This window comes from Labrus bergylta, chromosome 17 (assembly GCF_963930695.1).
Source record: "Labrus bergylta chromosome 17, fLabBer1.1, whole genome shotgun sequence".
NCBI classification, from domain to species: Eukaryota; Metazoa; Chordata; class Actinopteri; order Labriformes; family Labridae; genus Labrus; species Labrus bergylta.
Window position 1 is genome coordinate 7,897,568 of NC_089211.1, and position 20,454 is coordinate 7,918,021.

At 42.5% G+C, this 20,454-nt stretch overlaps 2 protein-coding genes and 1 long non-coding RNA gene across 3 annotated transcripts in view; 1 reads left to right on the top strand and 2 right to left on the bottom strand.

The window, feature by feature from the left end:
• The window catches only part of minar2 (membrane integral NOTCH2 associated receptor 2), an 8,265-nt gene extending 6,936 nt beyond the window's left edge, over positions 1-1,329 (bottom strand). Inside the window, exon 1 of the mRNA XM_065965413.1 lies at positions 798-1,329. The gene's annotated coding sequence lies outside the window, so the exon portion shown is untranslated. The remainder of the gene's footprint in view (positions 1-797) is intronic.
• LOC136183162 (uncharacterized) overlaps positions 1-20,454 on the bottom strand; it is a 254,481-nt gene that overhangs the window by 90,505 nt on the left and 143,522 nt on the right. The window lies entirely within an intron of this gene.
• ajm1 (apical junction component 1 homolog) lies at positions 716-20,240 on the top strand. The gene is made up of 2 exons (XM_020649411.2): positions 716-903; positions 13,146-20,240. The coding sequence occupies exon 2, from the start codon at positions 13,200-13,202 to the stop codon at positions 16,476-16,478; it is 3,279 nt and encodes a 1,092-aa protein (XP_020505067.1). The 5' UTR covers positions 716-903; positions 13,146-13,199; the 3' UTR covers positions 16,479-20,240.

Sequence of the window (20,454 nt, forward strand, 5' to 3'; positions counted from 1 at the left end):
GGTGATGATGATGATGGTGATGATGATGGTGATGATGATGATGATGGTGATGATGATGGTGATGATGGTGATGGTGGTGATGATGCGATGATGATGGTGATGATGATGATGATGGTGGTGATGGTGATGATGGTGATGATGGTGATGATGATGATGATGATGGTGATGATGATGGTGATGATGATGATGATGGTGATGATGATGATGGTGATGGTGATGATGATGTGATGATGATAGTGATGGTGATGATGGTGATGGTGGTGATGGTGGTGATGATGAAGGTGATGACGGTGATGATGGTGATGGTGGTGATGATGGTGATGGTGATGATGGTGATGGTGGTGATGAAGGTGATGACGGTGATGATGGTGATGGTGATGATGATGGTGATGATGGTGGTGGTGATCAAGGTGATGAAGGTGATGATGGTGATGATGATGGTGATCGTGGGGATGATGATGTCTGTAATCCTGGGCAGCCTCCTGCTGGGAGCATTAATGTGCACAACAGATTTCCTTTATGAAAATATGTTCGTCTGAGGCAGACAGATGGAGGAGGAGGTGCTCAGGCGGACTCCTTGGCGGAGGTTTAAAGCGCGCGTGCTTCTGTCAGTGCTGCAGGCTGAGAGAGGGAGAGAGTGAGAGGGGAGAGAGTGAGAGGGGAGAGGGAGAGGAGAGGGAGAGAGGGCTGTGGTAGCTGTGGATGGTGCAGCGAGGTTGCGCAGCAATCCACCAACTACGCTCTCTCGCTTCGGGAGGAGGAGAGTGTGACCAATAAGGCGGATATTGCAGCTTTACCTTTTGCACATGTCCGATGTCGTCATTGGGAAACCACTCTCGTTCTGCCTCGGATCATCCTGGTGAAAAGATGGATGAGCAGAGCCAGGGAGCCCGGACTGATGCGGTAAGACATGCAGCTTTTTCCTGATTTGCAGCACCGTGTTGTGGAGCTCTTTGCACGGCTGCGGGGACACACAGATCCGCTCCCTGCAGCCGTCGAGCTGGACTGTCCCACCTCATTATGTGTCTTTAATTTGACAGAATCGATCAAACATTACGCTCTCGACATCGTGCATCAGTTTTTCTAATCTGTGCACACATCTCAACGTATGAAATGATGCAGTTCGTGCAAAGTGCGTCGTCGTGTGTATGTATGTGTGTGTGTGTGTGTGTGTGCGCCTGCATGTTCTGCACACATCAGAGTCCGCTGCAGTCACGTCCCTGCCGGCTCATGTTGGACTAATGTGTCCCCGTGCTCGAACACTGACATCATCAGCAGGACCGAGGCTCCGGGCAGCAGCTCCTCTTCATGCAGCTGCAGACAGGAGATGCTACTACGCAGCGTTTGCTAGCTCTGCGCCTCAATGCGACGTTTGTTCGCTTTGGTGCGTTTCTGTTCGACCCAAGTTCATGTCGTGGAGGCTGAAAGAGGCCCTCAGCTCTGCGCCGGTGCAGCGGGGCGGACGGTGCATGGGTGGTTCTGGTTCTGTCGTGAGGAGAAGGAGAGGACCGGCAGGTTAGCTTAGCCAGCTGCTGCAGAGGTGTGCAGAGGCCACACAGTGTGCACATACATACACTTAGAGCATCATAACCTTGCATTAATTAACCTCATAGCTGAATTAAAACCGATTTCAGAACCTCACACTCACCTTCCCACAGACATCCTCATTACTGATCATTTGATCCGTAAATGAAACATTTGTTTGACTGTATCCATCAGAAAACTCTGACATTGTATTTGTAATGTTACCCCAGTTTTTCTTCTGATATTAATCCTCATTTTTGACCTTACAAAATAAGCAAACATTTATTTTCAGCAGCATGATTGTGCAACACAGTGACACTAATAGTGAGCAGCTCTGCAGCACCCAAGCGGCCAAAACTGAGTTCTCGTCTCTGAAGACAAGATGAGTGATGGAGAGAGGAAACTGCAGCAGAGGGGAAACACAACTCAACCCCTCTGTGCAGCCTGATCTTCTTTAATCGTCAGTGCTCAGCTTTTATTGCTGTTTCTATTCTATATTCTCCAAAGTTTAAAAAAGCTAGCAGTAAAAACCAGGGTCATGTCAGAGACAGGTGGGGTGTGTTCGCTCTGAGTCTGTTCATGTCTGTGATCAGATATCACATGTTTATCTATCACTCTTTATTGCTCCAGTTTGTAACAAATGTTTTCATAAGGGTAATAATCGATTAAATTGTTGAATCAGATTTTTGGGAAAATCCCAATTCCCTTGGAGCTCCCATAGTTCACACCCTCCCCTCCCCCCTCGGTGACTCCCTACAGAGGGTCTGGGTGCTCCCGGGTATGTGACACCTGCAGCCTCAGGTGTTCCGCTAGTGTCTCGGCCTCATCTGTACTTTTGATGAACCCTGAAGTCAGGACCGGTTATAAGAGGGGGCAAAAGGTTGCACAGCACCCTCATTTTACATTTATTGCCCCCATTAATTGAATGGATGCAAAGATATATTTTTTTCTTTAATAGGGAGGGACCAAATGAGGGACCACTAAGAGAACTAAAGAGAAGTGCAGGTTACTTTTTCAATCCTCCAGTTTTATTTCTGTTCAATTTTATTGATAATATAAGAGCAGGTAAATGACCATACTTTGTTATATTATCTACAAAGACCAAACGTTAATCCATCATGAACTCTAAGCAACATTTAGCAAAGTTACAGTGGAGAGGAAAAACTTCCTTTAAGAGACAGAAACCTTGAGCTAGTGTTGTAGTCAAGACCAAGACGTACCAGAGACCAGAGTGATCCGAGACCGAGACAAGACCAAGATATTTAGGGACTGAGACTTTGTCAAGACCAAGACCATAAATATCACAGACTAATCATCATCTTGTTTTTGGGGGCGTGTCACTTACTTAACACCGGGAAGGTTGTGATCGTAACCGGGGGATAAAAATCAAACTATGGAGGAATTAAAGTTATTTGTTCTTTTAGAAAGAGGCGTTTTCCTTCTAATCTCAGTAATGATGTGGACAAATAGCCGGTCAGTGGTGGTCTTGATTTGAAATGTCTTCAATGAATATTTCTACACGGCAGCGTCGGTTGGATTATCTGAGCCTGACGAACGCTTTCTGTGCTGCTGACTCAGAGCAGGGGACAGCTTCCAACTCTCACACCTCTGATGCAGGACTTGAATGTTCGTCTCCCTTTATGACTCATTTCTGGTGATCGTCATGAACCTTTGATTTTTTTGGTTTGGATTTTTCTTGCTATTCTGGAAGCTGGGTGATGGTCATTAGATGCACATGATGGTGGTGGTACATGAAGGGGCACACGTGACAGGAAAAGAGGCGCACATGTCAGAGTCGATCAGGAACAGAAGCACAGACTACAACATGCAGGGATGGAAAAGAACAGCACGCACCGAAGGCAACAAACAACGAGCTAAACGACCTTTAAGGAGCGGGAAAATCTGACGTATAACCATTACTATCTGTGTGTTGATGATCTAAAGGAAGAAAAAACCAAGCGGCAACCTCCTGTCTTGAAAAATTAAGTGCAAAATCCTGCAGTACCTGGAGTGTCCACTAGAGGCTGGCTCCAGGAACACAAGAAGTCACATACACACCCATTCTAAAAAGCCTGTTTTTATAGCAGAGATTAACATGTTTACAGCCTGGTTCAAAAAACAAACAGGTGTGATGAGCTCATGTCTCGATCGACACACACTGTACGGGGGGGTGAATGTTTTGATGACTCATCAGTTTTGATTTGATGAAGGATAAGAGTTATTCACAATAAGGCGTGTAGCTGACATGATTGACAGGAGGGCGCGGTGTAACGGTTTGTCAGGAGGTTTAAAACCCGCCTCAGCTCCAGCTCTCAGTCTGTCGTTAGGTTGACTGAAAGTTAGACTGAGACAGCATTTCCAGCATGGAGACCACCATCGATGGGACTCCAGCGCCCCCTGCAGGAACAGATGGGTGACGTCACTCAGGCTTCATCCAGTAATATTTACAGTCTATTTATAGTCTAAACTATTTTCTAACTCAAACCAAAAGTTCTGCTGCCTCACAGGTATTCATGATTCCCTTTTTAAGTGCAGAAACTGAAAACATGAATATTTTTAAAACCTCTGCACAAAATAACCAAAAACAAGAACAACAGGGTTTTCCAACTTCCGCCACAGAAATCTGATTCATATGTTTAATAATCCAACACACGCATGCTGCAGCTGCTACAGTGAGATTAAGATCTCATAATTATGAGATCTCACAAACAGAAGCTTCATCATCATAATGAGATATAGACGTTGGTGATGTCGTAGAGCGTGCCTGCAGACGGAGCTCAAGTCTCTGACTCTGAACACTTTTATGACACAAACAGGTCAAGACGTCGTCGTTCGTTCTGCTGACAGATATTCATTAAGAGCCACAGACGATAATCAGCAGCTCCAAAATGAAGATTTAAAAAAACTGAGGCGAGCAATGAGATTAAGAGAGTTTCAGATTGAGTTAAACTTGTTTCCTTCCAGCTGTCGGCTCTCCTCTGATCATCAGATGAGTTAATTGTTCTGATCTCTGTCATGAAAGGTTGCACGCGCTCATTGTGTTAGCTGTAAGCTAAGATCGTGTTTAATGTCAGGCAGAATTACCCCCAGAGGACCAAAGAAAACCAGTGGAAACCTGCACAGGTGACGAGATGTGCGAGAGTGTATTCATTAGATTTCATTCAAGAAAGAGAATAAACTTATGAATGTAGAACTGAATGATAATTATGCAAAGATTTCCAGTTTCTCATCGATGACTAAATACAGGAGCAATCTGTTTATTTATGTGTTCACCTACATTTAAATTATAGTACAGAATTTTGATATTTGATAGAAAGTTGCCAACTTTGTGCAACAAATGTGCAACTTTTTGATCCAGTAGATGTCGCCCTTGAGCTCCAGCATGAAACCAAAACAAACTTCCTGTCAAACTTCCTGCCTCTGCTCTCCTCCAGAGACACACCTCCAACTCCTCTCAAACAGCGAGCAGTGGACAAAACGTCCTCAGCTCGAGCTGGAATCACTTGTGTCCTGCATTGTTGTGTTAGCATGCTAATGTTAGCGCTCTTTAGTTAGCTCGTAGCTTCACATTGCATGTAAACTGACACAGAATGAGCGTGATCTAAAAACTCTTACTAACATCCAAATAATCAGTGAGTATGTTCTTCATCTTCTCTCTAGTCCTTGACTAAAACGGCTTTTATACACAAGGGGAGGAGCCGGCCGTCCTGTCCATGTAAACACGGCTCTGACAACAACACAGCCAGCGGGACTCAAGCTTCTCACTCATTGTAGACAGTCATGACTCAGAGAGACTTTTACACAGGATAGACTGGATTTATGATATATTTATGTGCCGCACATTCGTCCTTTCATGCATGAATACATTCCTGCTAATTCTTCAGTGGGGACCGTTGGCAGCTCGTTGTTCTTCATGATGACAGAGTTTCATTGTTCAGGTTGATCGTGCACGCTCTGATGATCAGAAGAAGAACAGCTGACTCGTCATTCCTCCACACTGACCTTTGGTCCAGAATGTATTTTATGTGTAAATTAGCATCAGAGCAGCAGAACGACAGGCTGTATTAGAGAGTACAGGTCGTATAAGAAATGCAGCTGAAGGGTCTCGGGGCTGCAGATTTATCCCCGCTGAGCCTCGTACATCAGAAACACTGACGAGACTCAGGAGGCAACTCTGCAAATGGATGCGGGAAACGGAGCAGGAAGCAGCGCTTATAGAGCTGAAGAGTCAGCTCGTCCGCTCACATGTAATGGCACACTTCAGTCAGGAGGCGAGTGAGGATACTCAGAGGAATCAGGAGCTGAAAGCTAACAGATGGAGCACCAGCACTGATGGGGAGACTCTGACACAGAGAGAATTCAGAACCTTTTCTTTCCCTCGGACATGTGAGGAATGTTTCTGGACATACAAGACTTTAGGACGTTAAAAGAGAACATGGAGTCGAATTATGAGACAATATCCAGAATTTATTTAAGTTGAAACAACCTATAGTGTTTTAGTCAAGGCCACACAAACTGAGACCAAGACATACCCGAGACCAGAGTGCTTCCAGACCGAGTCAAGACCAAGACCATAAATATTACTTAAAACTCACCATCTTGTGTGCAAGGAGGCGTGTCACTCACTTAGGAGTTGTTGTGGACAAAGTTGATATGGTATCGTTTGTAAGACTCTTTCTTGATTTTGATTGGCTGAAGAAGGATAAGTGATAACGATGAGCGCTGCTTGGTTCCAAATGTTGTTTTCACAGCGACAAAATAGAGCGGACACCGAGGGTGTACTCAGCTCAGAGTGATGAACTGCGTTAGTCTGATGTAGAATATTGGCACAGCCGGTGCAAAAAAAACAAGGTTAGTGGATACATTTACAGATCTAACTCTGAAAGTTAAGGGGCGCTGGATAGCCTAGCGGTTAAGTGTCCCATGTACAGAGGTTTTTTTTTTTTTTTTAAATCCTGGTTAAAGTCGGAGTGAAGGATTTGCGTTCTAACATGCAGCTCACCATGAACATCTCAGGACGTTTATCTGAGTTTGTGTGTGAAAGCACTAATAGAAATACTTATTTTTAACATGAAAACTCCGGTACTTAGACCAAATTAAACATGCAGCACATTTCTGTTAGTCTTCAGCTCATGACTGGCTCATGGTTGAGCCGTTTTCAGATCTGCGCTCCTGAAAATATCATCTGCACAGAGAATATCAGACTATGCTCACATCAGCTCACTTAGACTTAATGTGGAAAAAATACTAGGAGGCTGGAGGAGAAAGTCTGGGTGAAGTCCGAGGGTAAAAATTGGATGTTTGCGTTCACACATGCAGCTCCTCCGGCAAATATCTGGAGTTTTTCAGGAGTTTTCTGCAAGTGTGAAAGCCCTATTCGTTAGGGTTTAATAGACATGCATGTGCACCCAGAATGAACAGAACTAATGGTGATTATCAAGTACATTTGTTACGTTTACACATAACCTTTTGTTCCTGTGCTGCCTTCTACTTGTTTGACTTACTTCATGCACCAAAGTTTCACAAATAACTCACACCTTCAATTTTTAAAACTAGAACAATGTTGTTCAGTATCTTGTTCCTGCGGTGACAAAGCCAGCATCACTCTGTTCTCATGTGGGTGAGATTTAAGGCCAGCACTGAGGCTACCTCTCACTCTCCTGGCCCGGTTTAAAGGGACCTGAATACGACAGTTTCATATCCTCTCAGGCTTGAAAGGCCCAAATTATCTGACCCTCGACTAACAGCTTCTTTATCCGCAGCGCTGTGGGTCACGGAGCACTCACAAAGCTCAGCTCGCTCGCTGAGCTTTAATGGAGCTAGCTACCCTTTCTTAGCATTTTGCTAAGTATCACTGCCTCTCTCTTTGACACAGTATAGTTATTCGCCTGACTCCCCCTGCTAGCTGTATCAGCAGCAGAGAGGCAGAATGACACATAACCTAATTCCTGCTGGGAGCGACACAGTGGAAGACATCGTCCTTTTCTCCCCTGCTCTGACCTTGTTGCTCACTATTCTTTTTGCACGCATTATTGTACAACAGCTGTTTGAAAAGGTTGTAAGGTCTTTAGATACGCTTTGCAAGCATTGCATGATTTACACACCGCTTCCTGCCTTATTGCCTACAAGTATTATTTCACTTTACAACATGCACTCTGTTGTCTTTGTACACTTGGTTTGCTTTCAGTGCTTCACTGTTTAGGTACGTCCTTCTGCAAACATTACATTGATTCTGAAAAGTTTGGCATCCTGAATGTTGACCAAACCGTCAATTAGCCTCAGTCGATGACCCTTATCATGTAATAGTATCTGTTTATTGAAATGATAACAGATAAACCTAGCATGATAACTCTCCATTTGTCAATGATCACACTCAGGGGCGTGTCCAGACTTTTTAAATGAGATGGCCCACCTGAGCCACTGACTTTGAGGTAGCATGAAGTTTCTGCAAACACACAAATTAATTGAATATATTAAACCCGTCTTCTTTCCCCATTAATGAACTGTACTTGTAAGCCTCACAATTTTGCAACATATGCATCTTCTTATCTTATTTCTTTGAGGACTCAAAAAAAAGATGTACAAGTCACAATTTCAAGTTCTTAGAAAACTGCATGCAAACTCTTGCACGCTGTTTACTTTGCAAAAATACATTTATTGGCCATGTTTTGATACCCAAATATAGCTAATAAATGCTTTGCAAGGTAGGCAGTGTGCAAGAAATTAGTAATAGATGTGCACAGCATTTATTTACAACTGAGAGAACTAAGCAGCGTTTTGCAACACCACCAGAATACTTTATTTTAACTTAGTTTGGGATTTTGGGGTGGCACTTGGGGTGGCTATTCAAATTTCAAGGGGGGCCCATGCCACCCCGTGGTCACACCTCTGATCTCACTTCAGTCCGCAGTCTTTGCCTCATATGAAAGATTAATTTGTGTGTGTGTGTGTGTGTGTGTGTTGCTGCCATGTGAGTGTGTGTATCGCTGTGTGCATGGCGTGCAATATGTACTTCCAACCTAGAAGTACAAATTAAGCCACATAATTTGTTTTTCTGCATCAATTTAGGACAAGATATGTCTGATTTTGGGGATGTTGCAGAGGTGAAAGTCTAGACCAGATATAAACTGGATTCTGCTTCTGTCACACGATTTGTACATTCACACACATAGCAGCGGATATTTCCAAGGAGCATCCGTATATAGCTGCTAACATGATTGAATTTCAAGGGACGGCTTATCACTGTCACCAACACAAAAATGAATGGATCAAGTTGGATCCATTCTCACAGCTCTCTGTAAGTTCTGCTGCTCATGACGTACAGCCACCAGATTCTTTTAAACTTCGGCTCCCGACGGGTTTGAGTCATTACGTCAACACTCAGTGTTTCTGCCTCTGAGTCAGAGCTGCACAGCCTGAGTATGAGCACATGTACTGTTTGTTTTCTTCTTCTGTGGTAAATGTTTGAAACTGCTCCCTTTACTGTGTCTCTTAACCTTCTTGTTAACATCACACAGCCAATAAGGCGCTGAACTTCTGATTTTCAATAAAGAATAAAATGGGTTGAAATTGGACGGAAAATCCCCAACCACTCTGATCAGGATTTCTGTCCTTCTGGGAACACTGAAATGAACAATTTATCAAAATAACAAAACAAAATTGTGCAGAGGCTTTTTAGGTCGGGTACAATCACTTCTATCTGAACCACTTCTCTTGCCCGCTTCCATCACTGCAACACCTGTTGACCTGATAACTGCTCTCATATCTGACAAACCGAGGGGCGTCCAAAACGGCTGTGTGGGGGTGTCTTAAAACCGCCTACCTTCTCTGGTCCAAACAAATCCAGATCATTCAGGACCAGAATCTAAAGTTAGAAGGAGGACATACTGGCTGCTGCATTGTTGTCAGAGAAGCCAGCACTTCAACATAGCATGTTTCCTTAATGTCTGATCATATAGTAAGATCACTTTACCATTTCACTCTCTACACATCTTACTGATTGATCCTTCATTATTGCAACTTAAATATTTTGATTGAAAGTCTTCTTTTAGTTGTCAGTCACAGAGGCTCAACTTTCATTGTAGGCAGCAAGAATAAAAACAACAGCATCACTTTTCTGGCCGTTGAACCGCTCTACGATTCCCTTTACTTGGCTGATACTCAACTCAGAAACAGACCCAGACAGACTTGGCTGTTTAAACACATTTAACATGCAGCGTGGGGACTGCACGAGTCAAAATGCAAAGTAAGACGATAAAACACAACGTGGTAACAAATGGGGCCGTCATGGTGTAGTCTTGAACACTGATGTTGGGGGAGGGGACGTTTCGAGGCGATGAATTAGTTTTGCCAGGGAGTCAGACATTTTCTACGGTGTTTATTGCCAATGGTGCAGTGTTGCGGTGAGAGCTTTGCTCAATAGAAAATACCCACAATGCACCGTAAAAACAGAGCTCAGTGCTCACTGACCAGAAGTAACACTTCTGCACATCCTCGGAGACGTGACATCCATTACCCCCATCGTCTTTCACTACGAGGGACCAGTTTGAGGCTTGAGCAGCCCTTCAGTTTTAGATTCCAGGTGTTATAAACTAGAGAGTAACTCGACCTATATAACCATAAATGGAAAAAACATACATTACTATAAGCACAGGGATTAAGTCGCTGTCAGTGATGTCATGTGTAAAGCCTCAGAAGCTCCCTCAGGGTGTTTGTAGGAGAGCTGACAGACAGAGTGTGAAAGCAGAGTAACACTTTCTGCATGCAGACATTTGGGAGGGTAAGACTTGAGCCAATCACAGCCAACCTTCAAAGTGAAATTATACTAGTCTTTGAAATTGCCTCTCAATCTCCTTATTGCCATGATGGTGAAATAGTTGATATGTCCCCTGCATGCATATCAAATATTATTAGTTACAGGGTAATGGGGGAACTGATGGATTTCTGGGGGGATAAATTAGTTTTGTTTATGTAGCGCTCGGTGATATGACCTAAAAATAAAATCCTGACACACCAATTCATGATTTGAATGGACTGGAAGCTGCTAACGTGAGCTGCTTTTATCAGGTATTTTCAGTGGGCAGGTGTTTGTTGGATTATGCCGGAAATATAAACCATTGGCTGATGACTGACCGCTTATTTAAAAAACCTGTTTATAAAAGGGTGTAGGTTTATTAGGGGGCTTTCTGTGCTTGATTTTAGAGATAGGGGGTTAAACATGCAGGAAATGAGCCACAGGTCGGATTCCAAAACCCGAGCTGCACGCTTGGCGGACTATAGCCTCTGTACATGGGCGCGTATACTAACCACTAGGCAACCGACACATCCGCACTTTGACTTTTTGAAGTCACTTAAAATCATCTGAATTTCCCTGAACCTCAACTGAACTTTTGACTGTTCTGGGTTTTTCAAAATGATATTTACAAATGTTCTTTGGCTGCAATTGCCACAGGATGTTAGGGAGACATCAGCCATGTCTACACCATAATCATCCTCCATCTGCTGCTGTCTTAGCATCTGCTCGACCAGTTGCTCGATCTGGGTCAGCTCCCTGTCCCGAGGTGGTCGCAAACAGGTTTCAGCAGCTTGTACTTTTTAATTATCATTACAGCAGAATTTGAATTATCTGTGATCCCTCTCTTTTACTCCTCTGCAGTCACTTTACAAACCTTTCAATGAATACACATTATAATTTTATGAGTAACATGCGCCTGGATTTTTCTTTTGCTGAATTAATACAGCATGAGTAAACGCCTTGAAATGACATTTCTTAATGAGTTTTCTCTGCTTCAGAATCAGCCGGTTTCTTCTCTCCTCTGGCTGTTCATGACAAATCTCACCACTCAGCTGCATCTCCAAGACATGCACACTGCCTGTCACTTTTCATCTGCTTGCTTTTGAAATGATATGTTAAATTCATGCAGATGGGGAATGCAGTCAGTGAGATCAGAGGAAACAAACGGCATAATTTATCAGTCACCAAGCTACAATTCCCGAGTGACTTTTACCAATTAAAAGCTGTTTACTGTATTTTGTTGTTCCTCTGCTCAACATAATACTATCTAATTTATTGTATAGAAAGAGTGAGACTTTTTTTAATAATGACTAAAATTTTAAACCATCAACATTTAAAAAAAGAAACAGTGCCACTTAGTGCAGGTAACTCTCCATCGGGTGTGAAATGTATTGGGGGCAGGTGTGTAGGCAGCACCCAACCTACCAACACCTCTGGTAAAAGTTGCTTCCAAATGGGCAACCCCAAAGACATGAAAGATGCAAATTCCCAACACACAAGATTATTTTTTTTCAATGAGGCGTGTCATTCTTCTAACACTATTTGTGAAAGCCAATCAGCACCAATCAATCATCATTTACGTGACTTGATTTTTAGTGGTTAGCTGTTGGCCTGTAACTTCCATTGGGTTGCAGAAGAAGTTTACTTGTTTTGTTGCAATGTTGAAATTTAGGGGATAAATATCTTGAACATTTGAAACATTTGAACTGGCTATAAGAGCCAACACAATGCTTATTATTGCTTGATGTCATCATTCAGATTAGCTCATGTATTTATATTTGGCCGTTTTGATGCCACTGCAATTATTGCAGACAGTACGAAGTCAAACCTCATCAGAGGAACTTTTTATAGCCTTCAAATGAATGTCTTATTTCTGAGACGACAGAAAAATATGAGATGCATCTCAGAATAGATGTTTCATTCTTACCTTCAAAGTTGAATAACCCCAGGATAATTCAGTGTGTTTGTAAGTGATAAAGCTGTGAATCTTTGGAAGCTCTGAATGTGAGTCTCTGGAAACAGATTGCGTAGATCCCCCAATTCTAACTAGGCAAACTAGTTTAAGTGATGAGTTTTTTCAAAAATATAACCTCCAACCATCTCAGTACATTAATATTGCTAAGGTATTGGGGATGGGTTTATAAGCTATAGGAAACTATAGATGGATTACAGTAGTTGTATTATCACCCAAAGTACCAAAAAACGAAAGGTCGTCTTTTGTTGTCCGCAGTCTCGACCAAGTCCAAAGACTGAAAAATATTTGGAAAATTATTCAATTGACATTCTTTAAATGGACGGCTGATATCAAAAGTTATTTATGAATACAACAAGGTTGATGTTGTATAAATGAGAACATACAATATATAGTGCTGCAAGACCTTCTACCAAAAGTTTCTATACTTTAGAAAGTTCTAGCTGCAGAGCAGGGTCTTTTGGGGGTATAAAATATTGTCCCTGAAACTAAATTAGGAACCTGGTCCTTTCATTGAAAATGCAACAAGTTCCTGCTATGGTTCCTAGTTTGGGGAGAGAGAGAAACATGGCATACCAAATTCTATAACCAACCTACCATGGTCTCAATTAGAAAACAGACAACCTGTCAGCATGTTTCCACATGGAGGGTAATCTCATTAAAAAAATCTTTGGACTGATTTTGGAAGAAAGCATTTTTAGTTCCAAAAACAAACCTGCCAGTTTAATATGTTGCAAAAATCATGAACATTTACATTTCGTAATAATTATGCAAAAGTTGCATATTATTATATTGATGTTATTATTTTGTATTGGATAAATGTCACTGACTGATATTCTCTCTGTATCCCTCCAGGCCACATCAACATTGAAGCAACTTAATGGAGAAAACTAGAGGAGTCTCTTTAAGATGACACGCACAGACCCGCCTGACATACTGGTATCAACTGTGCATCAAGATATAAAAGTGGTCCCCATTTCTTCACACTACAAGTCCTTGCAACCCTCCAAACAATGTGATTCCAGAAATTACAGCAAACTGGAGGACAGAAAGAGCAAATTTAATAAGAGGCACTGCCGTACCTTTGACTATAGGTCATTGGAGTACCCAAAATCCAACAAATACTCAATGGATTCCCCATACAGGAAGGCCGATAGGCATGCGGCCAACCCAGATGTTGCCTGGAATGCCTTGGGCCGTCAGCAGAGATATCGTTTCTCTGCACCGGATATTTTCAGCCATAGGTTAACTCCTCAACCGATGGCTGCAGAAATGCCCAGTGAGGTAGTTGTCCCAGAACAAAAAAGAAGGACCAGGTCAAAAAGTGCCCCTCGGGTCCAGACAAGTCTAACTCCTGTGTCTTTTGAAGGGTCTTCTTCTTCAGGGAGGAAAGGAAGGGAGTCCCAAAGGGCTTCAAGAGACTCTCGCTGGAGACCGGAAGTATCACCGCGTAGGGAATCATCCTATGCGGCAACAAGGGCTCATATGCATGAAGTCCATCCTATTAAGTTGCAGCCTCAAATCGGAGACAGCAGTAAATATTCATCTCACTATACTGCTGATCATTCAGAGGATGGGGGGCTGGATAAACCAGCAACTAGTCCTCATGTCAGATGCAGGGTAGACATCAAACCTGATGATGCAGCGCTACTTCATTCAAGACATAAACAGGCTACACCTCATGTGGATATACCCTGGCAGAGACATCACAGTGGGGGGAGTAGGAGTCTGACAGTGCCACGCCACTTCTCCTACTCTCGAACACCAACTCCCACTGATTCTTTAGGTACAGAGAGTAGGCAAGCTTACCAATATTCCCGCAGCATGCCAAATAGTTACTTACAACCCATGGAGATCCCCTTGCAAAGAATGCCTTCATCAGGTGATTACTATGGTCGGGAACGCAGAGCTCATTCCAGTCCTAATGTGCCAACCAAGTTCTTTTATGCAGATGACCCGGGGAGATATGTGACCACTGCTCCTCCTCAGCCAAGTTCTTACATTCATGATGAACGTTACACACCAGGACAAGCATATACGCCAAAAGTGCAATATGTTCAAGATCCAAGGACTCGAATGGTGCATGCTGTAGCTACAAGACCTTATTATCCTGAGGTGGAGACATATCCTTACTCTGTGCAGACAGGTTATCCCAAACCCTATGCAGCCAGTGAGCCAGGGCCATACATCATACAGACACCTCCAGCAAGGATATTTTATGGGGATGATCCAAGGTCTTATCAAGTCCAAACTGCTCCGCCAAGGTTTTATTATTCCAGCGACATGTATGCAATGCCCCCAGAGCATCATATTCCAGCAAGGGCTTATTACACAGAGGGCCGGAGACATGCTAGAGTCGTTCAGCCACAATCAGATGACTGGTATGGCTCAGAAGCATCCGGTTATTCCACCAATCCTGCCTCTTATGTATCTCAAGGCACTCCAACTAGAGTCCGTCAGGACCCTGTCTCAACATCCTGGTATGCCAGTCCATGTGTAGAACCTCAAAGAATTGCCGCAGAGTCCAAGTCCTACTCCAGGTCCTGGGACAATATTTTAAACTCTCGTGTAGAAAGAGAGCAACCTCTTCCTGTTCAGCGCGGTCAGAGCTATGACGATCTTCTTGAGTCCAGGAAGCCTGCAGGAGCCAAAAGTGACAAACCACAACCGGTGGTAGTCAATCTCTCCAGTTCACCAAGACGCTACGCAGCTTTATCTATGTCTGATAACTCTTTAATTGACAAAAGCCCGACAGAGGCAGCAAAGAGCCCTACTAGTAAACTCTGGTTTGTAACTCCTGAGATAACAATCACTGATAATGACATGCGGCCAGGGAAACTTAACAAGGCTGACGGACGATCTGCCAGTTGGGACGTTCTTGACTCCAGAAGCACTGAGGGTCCTGAACCATCTCAACATGACTTCCAAAGCTCAACCAAAGAGAAGACACATGACAACGCCTCACTACAGCAAAGCCTTGAACAACTTGATGAGCTTTTGGCAGATCTGGTGACTGATTACAAGCCGCCCAGTAGACGGGCAAGTGAGGACATTTTGGATCAACTAAAGAAGTTAATTGATGAAGAAGAAGCAGTATCCCTGTCAAGAAAGAGCTCAAGGGCAGGTACAGATGAACCACCTCCTCTGGACAAACAGCCAACTTCAATAAGGATAAACCCTGATACTTTCCGAGACATGGACGCAGCCAGTGATGCCATGAAGAGTGCAGATGAGTGCTCCCCAGATCAGAGCCCAGATGAGGACGATACAATGATGTGCTCCAACAACAAATGCCGGAGGACAGAGACCCTTTTCAATGCTTGCCTATACTTTAAATCCTGCCACAGCTGCTACACCTACTACTGCTCTCGTAACTGTCGCAGGGAGGACTGGGACATTCACAAAGAAAGCTGCCTGTATGGAAGAATTGGCAGCACATGCCGTCACATCATCAAACACTGCCGGGAGACTGTTGAAGTCCACAAAGCCTTCTCCCGTATTGCCAAAGTTGGCTACCTTTCTCGAGGCAGAGGAGTTCTCTTCCTTGGATTTCCAAACCCTTCGTCATCCAGTAGCTTCCTGCAGTATGGCCTGGATAGTCTACCTATGTCGCCTACATACCTGTCCCTCCGGGAGCTCGAAGGCTTCAGGGACAACCTGGGAGAGTACTGTAAGGAGCTGCAGGAAGCTGGTAAAGAGTACGACCCAAATGAATGTTTCATCTTGAATGTATCTATTGCTGTCGGTGACCAACTGCCCGACGGACCATCGCCAAGGAACCAAGCTCCAACTGTGAGAAAATATGCAAAGGTGGCACTGGCTTCCTTCAGTCCAGAGAGGAAGGTTCACAAGAAAGAGAGTGACATGGAAACACTGATCCTCACGCCACCTCCAGGAACAGCAGATATTGACAAAGAGGGAGAGGAAGGCAGAAAGGCCAGAGAAATCTGTTTTATCAATATACAACGGGAGTTAAGGATTCGAGGGGTTTTCCTACGCCACGAATACCCACAGGTGTATCAGCAGCTCTGTGAGTTTGTGGAATGTAACAGAAGGTTCACGCCCACAACTATTTATCCTATTGATAAGAGGACCGGTAAACAGTTTATGTGCATGATAATGGCTGCCTCTGAGCCCAGGACTTTGGACTGGGTCGGCACCCCTCATCTCCTTGATGACATTATTTAAGTGCACCTTTTGTTGTAAATATATATGTATAGAAATACATATATATTGTTACACATATTTATATATCAATCCAATTACAAACATTTGTAGATAAGTATTTTGTTATCAAAATGAAATATATTCATGTGTGCTTGGTCAGTATTATTCTTTTTCAGAATATTTCCTGTCAGGTGCAGAATGAGTACAGTGCATTTTTTTATTTCAGTCTTTTTACCAAGTACGATTTTTTTATCCGACACAAGTCATTTATCTGTTTTCTGGTCATTAACTCTTTCGACACATTCCCTTTGTTGGGGATGATCTTAGCCGACATGCTGGTATTTTTTTGTAATTATTAACATCACCTTTGAAACGTAGTCTCTTTAAATTAGGAAGCTCATCTCCAAGTGAGTACAACGCGACTATTTTACACGACTAACGGTATATCAGGCGGAAACTATTAAACGTTATTTTCTTAGCTATTTAAATACTTTCTATGCAAAGTTGCTTCATGAGTTAAGAACCACATTCCTGTAGAAGGAGGTTGTGACAGTTTTATGATATATTATATATAACATACTATATGATGTAACATTATATTAAATGATATATTATTTATTATTACATCTGTTAAGAAAGTCTATGTTGGAATTCAGATAAAATATTTAAAGTTTTGATGACAACATGAATCCTCATCATGACAGAATAATGAAAAAGAGACGGGTGTGCTACTTGAAACAACTATTTAAAAAAAGGCACAACTTCTAATGTTGCTTGTCAGGCGAACTGTACTGATTGTTATCGTTTTCCACTTTAAGTCTATCGGTGTACTCTGGAACTCCTGGAGCACTACCGGACTTAAAAGCAACGTCCATAATGGATACTGATATGGTGCCAGTGACCAGCCACACAGTAGGTGTCGGCCTGTACTGTTCAGTTATAAACACTGTGAATAGTGAGAGTCATCTACTACAAAAAACAAGAAATCATGCAATTTCCTATAACACTGAAGTTGATGAGTTGTATTTTTAGATATATTTACGGATACAAATATATGAATTAGCATCAGGAGTTATTGTCTATAGAACAAGGTGAGCCAGGTTTGGCACAGTAGCTATATGGTACATAAATGCTTGAAGAAGACAGTAGTTGTGTATTTGTGCTGCACTAGGTTTATTACATGTGTGATTTTATATTGTCCCCTTTGGTTTTAGCTAACCCGTACCCATTGCATTGCATCTTCGGTTGCAGAATACTTTCTTCAGTGCAACAAAGCCTCATCTCTCCAGATACTTTTCTTTGTTTGTTTGTTATTACTCCCAAATTTGCTGCCAGTTTTAAGGCCCTGACACACCGAGCAGACGGCAAAGAACTAGTGGTGACGAAGGCCAACTGTGGCGTCGCCTCACGTTGCCTTTTGGCTTGGTCAAAAAGTTGCACTAGAACACACCGCAAAGACTACAGCCAACGGCCAACCATAATGTACGTTTTGCGCATGCATGAGAGGAAATAACTCTGTAATTGTCATTCCAAAAAGGAGAAACGGACGAGGACGGAGAAGAATGCGGATAAATAAACTGTTGCTATGATACGATAAGACCATTTTCACACCGCTGTTGCTAGGCACTCATAATAAAGGTTCTACTAATCGAGAATAATGTCTGATAAAAAGTGGAAGTTGTTTACTTGCTTTCAACATTTCCGTTTTTCTTTTCATGCACTGCTTCGTTTAGCTAACAGCCAATCAGTGATTCCTCTCACCAACCGCTCCAACGCTGACGAAAAAACTGCAGACGGGTGCCAACGGGTAGCGACGGAGCAAGACACACCGCAAAGACTAGGTCGATTATCACCTTGGTGTGTCAGGGCCTTAAAAGAACCAACAGTGAAATTGGAATTTACATTAATCCAAGAATAAAACCGAACCAAGAGAAATTGTTTTATTTGCAGACGACTCTACATATCTCGAAGACATGAAGGATCATTTATCAATCAGTAAATATTAAATCAACTGTTTTCCCTAATCCATGCTTACTCCCATGTAGTTAAATGTGGCAGTTTGGTTATGGTGAAAAATGTCAAAATATGACCCTGATACTATCTCTCTAGTGCCATCTCTGGAGGAGTCCTGGAAACAATCGGCTACCATGATGACAAGATAGACTCCGGGATCAGTGCTTTAATATTTGGACTACAGTAAGCCAGGGATTAGCGAACTTTGCACCAAGAGTTTCTCTTCCTTGCACTGCCATGCTAACAGTGTGAAAAGCATTTAGTTTAGGGACGACATCAAAGAGCTGAAATCATCAGCATTTTAAGCCAGGGGTGTATCCAGACTTTTTTTGACTGGGGTGGCCCAGCAAGGGAACACACTTAAGCAGGGCTGGCCAATCATACCTATTTTATAACACAACACAATGGCAACACATATATCTTCTTAGCTTAATTCTTTAATGACAAAAAAGGTTTAGGTCTGTTCAAAGTCAGGATTTACTTAAAAAAGAGCACGCAAAGTCCTGCACACTTTCTAACTTAATTAATTCGCTGTGTTTTGGTCTAGAACATCACTAGTTACTTCATTGCAAATAGGACAGACTTTCAATTACTTTCCGATGCACCGTCTGTATGTTGAAATAAATGTGCAAGGTACTTATTTACATTTAAAGTAAAAACAAAAGAAAATATGATACATTCACGTGTAAAGAAAACTAATGTCAGCCTTTTGCAAAAAGTCCTACCTCTGACATGGCAAATAGCCAATCACAATTTAGGATTTTTGGGGTGGCCGATCAGATTTCAAGGGGCCCCTATTCCTGGCTACCCCCTCTTGACACGCTCCTGGTTTAAGCTAAATAAGCATAAGATGGTAGCTGCAGGGTGAGGGGTGGACAATAAAACTCCTATTACATTGTAAACCAGGACACTTTCAATACCACAGTGCAGTTCTGAGCAGACAGTCTACATTTTTCTGCAGAATTTGTTGATAGCGGTTAGCTCTGGACACTCAGTAGTGCAGGTGATGTGATACGTAAGGCTCAAACGCTCTTTAAGGATTGCTGTTAGAAATTGTGGGTTGAGAAACTGGCATACATCCATGAGTACTTATTTAAGCCAACCGAGGAATTACGCTGCAATACTGCACCCAACCCATATGCAGTGTTAGCATCTCTGTTTATTATTGCACATGTAAAGGTCATTATCATGTGCAAGCTCTTTGTCCAAATTTGAAACAGGATGTTGCATATTATTTTTGCTCACTTGACCGTGGAGCCCTGCTACTGGTGTCATATTTGGAAACGTACAACCACAAACCAAGCTGCCATATTTGACCAGTTGGGAGTACCATGTTGACCATAGTTCCATAGTTCTCCATTTCAGCGCTTTCCCTCGTGATATCAGCTCTCCTTTATTTGTAAGACAAAGTTTGGTGAAACCTGAAGCACATATATATTTGACTGACGGACGGTGCTGTACAGTTCCAGTGAAGAGTTACTGGCTGCATGTGTTTTCTACGCTCTGATCTCAGTTTAACATGACGTTGATGATAGTAACTTGCTCGATGAATGGACTTGTGAAAGTGAAAACTACTATGCTGTGTAAGAAAAAAAAAGTGAATTTTTCCATTTTTTTGTCAGTCACTCGAGATAAAAATAACGTGTCAAAGGAGACGAAGAAGAGACCTCACTGAAACGTCTAGTAATCTTGTATTTTTTATACTTTCAACATATGTGTCTGAGTGTGTCTATTTATAAACCATATCTAATAAATGGAATGGGAACTCTGGGTGCTGTCACCTTCGTTTTATTTATGCAAAGTGGATGTGCGCTGATGAACAGAATGATGTTAGTTGGTTTAGAGACTGTCTGCATGAGATGGACTTTAGTTAGCTTGATATTAAACTATGGATAAACATGGAATCCCCTAACAGAGAGTTAATTTATACATGCTATATTTTATCTTTCACATTCTAAATGGTATAATGAAATCAAATCCTTTA

Bases quoted from the DNA above. Each gene is read 5' to 3' on its own strand.
- ajm1 (XM_020649411.2), top strand. From the start codon at position 13,200: ATGACACGCACAGACCCGCCTGACATACTGGTATCAACTGTGCATCAA.